Source organism: Spea bombifrons, chromosome 4 (genome assembly GCF_027358695.1).
Source record: "Spea bombifrons isolate aSpeBom1 chromosome 4, aSpeBom1.2.pri, whole genome shotgun sequence".
NCBI lineage: Eukaryota > Metazoa > Chordata > Amphibia > Anura > Pelobatidae > Spea > Spea bombifrons.
In genome coordinates, this window is record NC_071090.1 from 109821188 (window position 1) to 109829165 (window position 7978).

Here is a 7978-nt window from a genome sequence, read left to right on the forward strand (position 1 = left end):
TTTATTAGGAATTGAGTCTAAAGTTTAGTAATGTGTCTAGGTAAAATAATACTACGTAATAAAGCAACATCGATAAAAGTAAAGTCGCAATTAAAAATTATATTAATAGAAAATAAAACATAATAAGTAATCAGTGAGTTCAAAAATGTTCCTTTAGGCAAAATAATAACAAATATCAAAATATTTATAAATATTATTTAAAATAATAGTTATTTTGATAGTAGATTATAAAATACAACAAGCAATACGAGAGTCCACTTATATGCAGAAGTATGTTTTTAAGTAAAATAATATTAAATTGATACATATAAATGGATAATTATTAATTGAATAATAATAATATTAATAGTAATAATAATAACAATAATAATAATAATTGTAATAATATTAAGTAATATAAATAATAATATAAGTAATAAAACTGTTGTGCAGAAGTGTGTCTTTAGGAAAAAGTAAATAGTAAATTAAGAAAATTCTAATACCTAAAATAATAAATAATAACTAAAGATAACAAAACATAATAAGAATTGAGTCTGCTCATGGGCAGAAGTGTGTCTTTAGGTAACTAAGTAATGAATAGAAATGACAATAAGTAAAATACATAATTATTTTAAGAATAGTTGCTACAAATTAGTAATTAGTGATTGCTTGTTACTAAAAGAATACAGATTTAATGAAATATTTATTATTATTATTATTCTCTTATCCCAGGAAGAAGTGAAGCTACAGAAAAAGAGAGAGGAACACGGAAGCAGTCAGCAGAGAAGGTAGGGAGATATTTAGAGAGAGCATGAGACAGAGATAGTGAGACTGTGAGGGGAAAGGCAAACGAAAATAAAGAGCTCTTTGTTTCGGTTTTTGAACATTTGTACAAATTAATAAAATTGGACGTGTCCTCCTCTATTGGATGCACTTATGCAGATGTTAAAGCATGGAGCTCTGTTCTGGACATGCTTGGGATTTGGGAGACGTGCTGTTACATTGCTTACTTGAAAAGTAAACTAAACCAACCTGTCTAGTGAATACCCCAAATTGTCTTATCTATAAAGCCTGTGACTGGCTCACCGAAACTTTGACTAAAGGAATATTAGAACATAATGAGACAATTGTTGTAAGAACGAAAAATAGATAATAATTGTCCAGTTTAGAGAGCCTTCAATGGGTTATAGATAGACTTGCATAATACTTTCTCCCATGTTTCTTCTATAACCAGAAGATGAAGGAAGGAAACTCTACAATGATCACCGAGATCTTACTGCTGGGATTTGAGAACCTTCACAGCTTGAAGAGTTTATTTTTTATTGGAATCCTTCTAGTTTATGGTTTGGCCGTATCTGGAAACATCTTCATCATTACCTTGGTGTCAACATGCAAGAAGCTTCACCGTCCCATGTACATCTTCTTAACACAGCTGTCTTTTTTAGACATCTTGTTGATCACAACCATTGTCCCCAACATGCTCCTCATTGTACTGAATGAAGGTATATCAATGTCATTGATGGGCTGCATTACTCAATTTTGTTTTTTTGCAGGCCTTGAAATGGCAGAGTGTCTACTTCTAACAATGATGTCCTATGACCGGTACTTGGCCATCTGTACCCCACTGAGATACACGTCTATCATGGACTTTGCGCTTTGTGTGAAGTTAATCGTTCTGTCTTGGTTGTCTAACTTTATAACGATTCTGATCATAGCTTTAACCGTGTGTGGCCTAAAGTTCTGTGGCCCACATGTTATTAACCATTTCTTCTGTGATGTATCCCCTCTTTTAGATCTTTCATGCACAGATACATCTATGGTACACATGGAAATTTTCATTATGTCTGTACCTGTACTCGGTTTACCTGTAGTAGTCATCATACTATCATATATCTACATTATCATTACAATCCTAAAGATCCCATCTATTACAGGAAGGCAGAAGACGTTCTCCACCTGTAGTTCCCATCTGACTGTGGTTTCCATATATTTTGGGACAATAATCGGCATTTATTTGTTACCACATGAAAGATCATCACTGGCCACAAACAAAGTCTTATCTCTTTTTTACACCGTGGTGACCCCATTTGTTAACCCTATCATATACAGCTTGAGGAATAAAGATATCAAAGGTATATTTACCAAAATAACCAATAAAATGAGAGTTAGCAATTGACTAAGATATAGTTTAATTATGTATTCATAGAAAAGAAATGTTTTATGCGTTACCTTAAAAATTCCTAAATTTTGAGGCTGTTTTTATCAAGGTTGGACAGGGGCAGCCACCAACAGCATAGGTGGGGGGTTCACAGCTGGATACTGCATGATACATAGTGCTGCAGAACGTGTATGAAACTATTGGCTGGTGGCCTGCTGGGCACTTACCTGGTGGGCCAGATGGTCAGTCTGGACCTGATCTCCATCCTATCTCTTTTCTTCGGCCATCTTTTCATATTTTGTACAGCATCCTACTGAGAAAACTTTTTTTTTTTCAGTTAAAGACATTTTTATGATTATATATAGCAGGGGTTAAAATGACATGCATGGCCGTTTAAATATATATAATAGTGAATGCAGTTTTCTATGGGTCCATGAGTTTGCATGAAGTGTTGGTGATATATATGACATATACTGTGAATTGTTCAGGGCTGTCTTGTTTGTTGGTGCTTAGTAAATAAAAAAGATAATAATTATAATAATAATAATCACCATCAACAAAACATAACTATATTAACATCCCATATCACACAACAAGGCATAGCATACGTTATGACAGATCAGGTCACCCAATCTTAATGATGAGAAGGCTAAAGAGATGGGTTTTTTAACAGGCTGACAAGGGTGATGAGGCTGCTGACAGAATGTATGTAAATATAAATATTTATCTATTTATATATTTTAAATTATTATAAAAATGTGATCAATATATATATAAAAATTTCAAGCATATTGAGTTTGTAAATATATTGTCGACTCCCAAGGAAAACAAACATGGTAAACCTACTCTGATATTGTATTTACTTGGTAATCAAAATTTTGTTCCCAAATTAAAAATGCCCCTGAATTTTCGGCCTGACCGAATGGGCAGAGAATGAAAATGAATGGGGCAAAAACGGAAAAATGTGTCTGAATCGCCTTTGGCCCATTTGCAAATATCTACTCTGTATTAGACTTGGGCACCAGGGGGCTCTTCGTCTTTGTCTTCGTGCTCGTCTTCGTCAAAAAAGCCCGTTCCTGTCTTCTCTTCGGGCGAATATTCGTTTTTTCTTCGTTTTTCCCGGTTAAGGGGTTAATACGGGGTTAATGCGTACCGCAGCAGCTCTGGCGTCAGTAGTTTAAATGTGCGTATCAGCAATTCTATTGGTCGCCAGCAGGGGGCCTCCTGCTGGGGACCAATGAGCTCACTACCATATATATAGCTAATATATTCTCGGGCAGAATATTATGCTACTCAATGTAAAACCAACAGAGGGCAGCATTCTGTCCGATGCTATATTAGCCATATGTGGCAGTGTGCTCATTTTCATTTATTAATTATTTAAATAAAATATATTCCCATGATCCGCTGGTCTCCCCGCTGCAACAGTTAAATGTCCGCACTCGCGGACATTAACTCTGTCGAACTTCCAAACTCTTTTTTTCTATTTATTTTGAGTTTTTTTTTGGTATTAAACAATTACACGAAAAGATCATGGGAATATATTTTATTTGAATAAATGCAAATGAGCACACTGCTACATATGGCTAATATATGTTCGGACAGAATGCTGCCCTCTGTTGGTTATACATTGACTAGCATTGTTCCATATGCTTGAAAGAAATCCAAAGTTATTATGCAACTTAATGTAAAACCAATAGAGGGCAGCATTCTGTCCGAACATATATTAGCCATATGTGGCAGGTTGCTCATTTGCATTTATTCAAATAAAATACATTCCCATGATCCTTTCGTCTAACAGTTTAATACAAAAACCCCCCAAAATAAATAGAAAAAAAGAGTTTGCAAGTTCGACATAATTAATGTCCGTGAGTGCGAGTGGTTGATGCCAGAGGAAGACCCTGCAGGTGACCAATAGGCTCACTCACACTGCCCTGTAACCCCTGACGACGAACCTGTGGATTTCCACTTCAGTCAACTCCCGCGATGCTGTGAAGATAAGGTAAGTTAGATGGGGAGGGGACCGGGGAGAATAGTAGTTAAGGCGAAGATTCTTTGCGTGTGAGTCTTCGTCTTCGCCTACGTTTTACCAGCACTGTCTTCTCTTCTTCATGTCTTCGGAACGAACACGAAAACGCACTCTTCGTGTTCGTTTTCATGTTCGCCCGAAGACGGATGCACAAGTCTACTCTGTACTCTCATTTCCAATGTGTCCATGATTGATAATGATGCTGTTTGTATTGTTACTCCATTTCATATTCTGATGACTTACATAAACATATGACTAGGACGTAACACCTAAATATCATGTATTGTTCATTTTCCTTACCAAACTACCAGGAAAATACAATGAACTACCACTGGCAAGTTTCTAATTATGTGTACCATGTGGTGATATGTTTTCCTGGTAGTTGGGTAAGGAAAATGAACAATACATGATATTTAGGTGTTACGTCTTAGTCATATGTGTGTGTAAGTCATCAGAGTCTTTGACAAATTGATTTCCTGGAGGAAGGGTAGGACCGGGTTAGGATGAGCTAGAACTGGAGCTCTCTTCAATTTTTCAAATGCTTGGTTGGCTGCTGGTGGCCATTGGAATGAATCTCTGCCCTTCTTAGTGAGATCGTCTACAGATTTAACCAGAGAAGAAAAATAGCGAATACATTTACAGCAATAGTTTCCAAAACCCCAAACTGCTGAATCCTACTGGGCGAGGCCATTCGACTACTGAAGACAACTTTTTTGGGTTCATAGAGAAACCCTTATCAGAGATCGTGTACCCTTAAAAGGTGACCTGAGACAACTTACAATATAAACCTTTCTCTCTTAACCTTGTTAGCACTCTTAGTACTCTGTTAGTAATCTTTGTGGTAGCACTCTACGGAAGGAGAATAGATTAGCATGTCATCGATATGTACTACTATGGAGTATTGCAACGTGTCTTGGAGATTATCATTCATAAATTCTTTGAAGACAGCTGGAGGGCTGAAAGGCATCACTTGGTAGTCATAATGCCCACTCCTGGTAATAAAGGTTGTCATTCATTTCGCCCCTTGATCTGTACTAAATTACAGGCCTCTTGTAGGTCTAGTTTAGTGAAGATTGTAGACCCCTTCTCCTTTTCATTTAACCATTTCAGTGCCAACATGCACTAGTGCAGAGTTTTAATACATTTGTATTTATCGTGAAGTACGAGACTATGAGCTTCACTCCTGCTTCTGGTCATCATGTCTTGTAATTGGTATTACAAGTTGTGTCGGACACCGAATGCCCTGATGACCTGACAGACCTTGCCTGGAGCATTTAGGAGAATGACCCTAGATCAATCGATGCATCAGAAAAAAACAAAAAATAATGATCAATCTGGTAATCCTATGTTCATGATTGCGCTATAAATAAAAACGGTGAGAATGAGACGGTTACTCATTTTTGTTGGCACTCGCATGGCAGACGTGGTTGTTTAGCGTGGGGCCCTGGGCTGGATACGAGCTGCCGTAGCATAGCATGAATCCATCCATATCCAGTAGGCAACCACGAGTGCACCAATTAGCTGTCTTCAGTCCTGCACTGCCCATAAGTGTCATACTTACAAAAATGTGAGGGGTGTACTCACTTTTGTGAGATACTGAAGATATTTTACAAAAATGTTAAAATATTTCCCAAAAATAATAGGTTTCAACAATTTCTGCTACTGTATCTCATTTTTAACTAATTTTATTTATGGGTGCTTCTTTTCATTTCATTTATCATAGCTACATTGTGCTAATGTGTTTGTTTGTATCCATTGTTAATTAACTGGAAATAATGAATGTACAGATTGCTTCATGATGTCCCTCTTGAGAAACCCGTGGTCTTCTCAGCAAAATTAGAAACAACTGGGATTTATGGCTGTCTAGGCTGAATACTATATAAAATGGGCTCAGAATTTAAGAATCTAAGTCACAATTCCCGTATATTCAGCAATGGGAGCGCATGAAATCTTAAAGATCACGAGACCTTTCATCTTGCCTAGAAGAGAAGAACATATTGTGAGTGTAAAGAAGGTCTGATTTGGAAACTCTGTCTATATCAAGTGTCTTCATAGCAAAATGTTGTATTATTGCTAAATTAATTATAGATTTTTCACTTTGTGTTTCTAACTCAACAATTTGTTATTTTTGAAGCCTATAGAACTATGGGATCTGAGCTGACGGGGAAAAAAAGGATGCCAGAGTCACCCAACTGTCTTGACCATGCATACAGTAGTTGAAACCAATGCAACTGCAAATATCAATGGAAAGTAAAATTTGTCAAGCTGGAATTATATTTGATAAGTCTAACAAAGAAGTGGCAGAGGCAAATACTATGAGGGAAATAAACATGCGTGGGGAAAGCATATGGTGAAAGCATACTCAACTTGTGACCTCATGTTTCTTATATTTTTTTATATAAAGAAAAACAATTCATGAATTGACCATCTGATACTGTTAAATAATGTGTGAGGACAACAAGACTGAAGTCATAGAATTTGTTCTTCTGGGGTTTCAAGGACTTCACAATTACAGGTTTCTTCTCTTCGTTGTGTTCCTTCTTCTGTATGTGGCGATCCTAACCGGAAATCTGCTCATAATTATATTGGTGACAGTCACTGACCACTTACATATCCCAATGTTCTACTTTGTAAAACACTTGGCATTAGCTGAAGTTGTTGTTACGACCTGCGTAGTACCGTTAATGTTAGATGTCATAATATTGGAAGGAAGGAAAATATCTTTTGTTGGCTGTATAGTCCAACTCTACGTCTTTGGGAATTCTCTATCTGTACAATGCCTTCTTCTTGCAGTGATGTCTTACGACCGATACCTGGCAATCTGCAATCCGCTGAGTTACGCTCTCATTATGGTTCCTAATGTTTGCTTTTTTTTGGTTTTGGGGTCTTGGCTGCTGGTGTTTATTATGGGATTAAGTGAAATCTTCTTGTTATGCCAACTACATTTTTGTGGACGCAATGACATCAACCACTTCTTCTGTGATTTGGGTCCTCTTGTGGAACTTTCTACTTCTGACACATCCAAATTGCTGATGTTAGACTTGATTATGTCCATTCCTATATTATTTTCACCACTTGTCTTTATTATCACTACTTATATTTTAATTTTCTTTACTATTGTAAGCATTCCTTCCAAGGTGGGAAGGGAAAAGTTCTTCTCCACCTGTGGTCCCCACCTGATCACCGTTTGCACTTATTATGGGACTTTGATTATGGTTTATATGGTCCAGTCAGGAGAAAACTTTTTCAACATAAACAAGTTCAGATCTTTGTTGTATATTGTGGTGATTCCATTGATGAATCCCATCATATACAGCTTTAGGAACCAGGAGCTAAAAGCAGCCCTGCGAAAGGTATTTATATATCTCACGGTCACTCATTGATGATAAAAGGTTTGTAGGCACCTTTGGCAGAGATACTATACAACTCCTAATCTGACTTGGACAGACCAAGTGTTAAGGATGATACATGTCACATTCCATTTTGACACACACAACATTCTTAATTGTTGGATTACTGGCTCATAAAGCTTAAGGAAATCCGAACCCTCGAGCAAGATCCCTACCATGTTCAATGACCTGCCACATCAAGACAATCATTTCATAAAATGACTCATAATTGAAATCACAAAACAGAGACTTAGTTCTGATCTTCAATATTTTACCAATATTTTACCAAATGGACAGCACCATATGCAATTCACAGGTTATTTTATGTAAGACACGGTTAAATAATAGAAGAGTAATCTAAATGTGTTTTTTTTTCTGATGAAGATTCCCAGGTACAATGAGAAGGTCACCCATAACCTCAAA

At 36.6% G+C, this 7978-nt stretch overlaps 2 protein-coding genes across 2 annotated transcripts; both read left to right on the plus strand.

Moving 5' to 3' along the window:
- The first annotated feature begins 1210 nt into the window (after positions 1-1210).
- Positions 1211-2155, plus strand: LOC128491676 (olfactory receptor 11L1-like). Its single transcript, XM_053463992.1, has one exon. The coding sequence runs from the start codon at positions 1217-1219 to the stop codon at positions 2153-2155; it is 939 nt and encodes a 312-aa protein (XP_053319967.1). The 5' UTR covers positions 1211-1216.
- Positions 2156-6610: 4455 nt separating this feature from the next.
- LOC128491677 (olfactory receptor 11L1-like) lies at positions 6611-7549 on the plus strand. Its single transcript, XM_053463993.1, has one exon. It carries the CDS (start codon positions 6611-6613, stop codon positions 7547-7549), a length of 939 nt encoding a protein of 312 aa, XP_053319968.1.
- Positions 7550-7978: the final 429 nt, after the last annotated feature.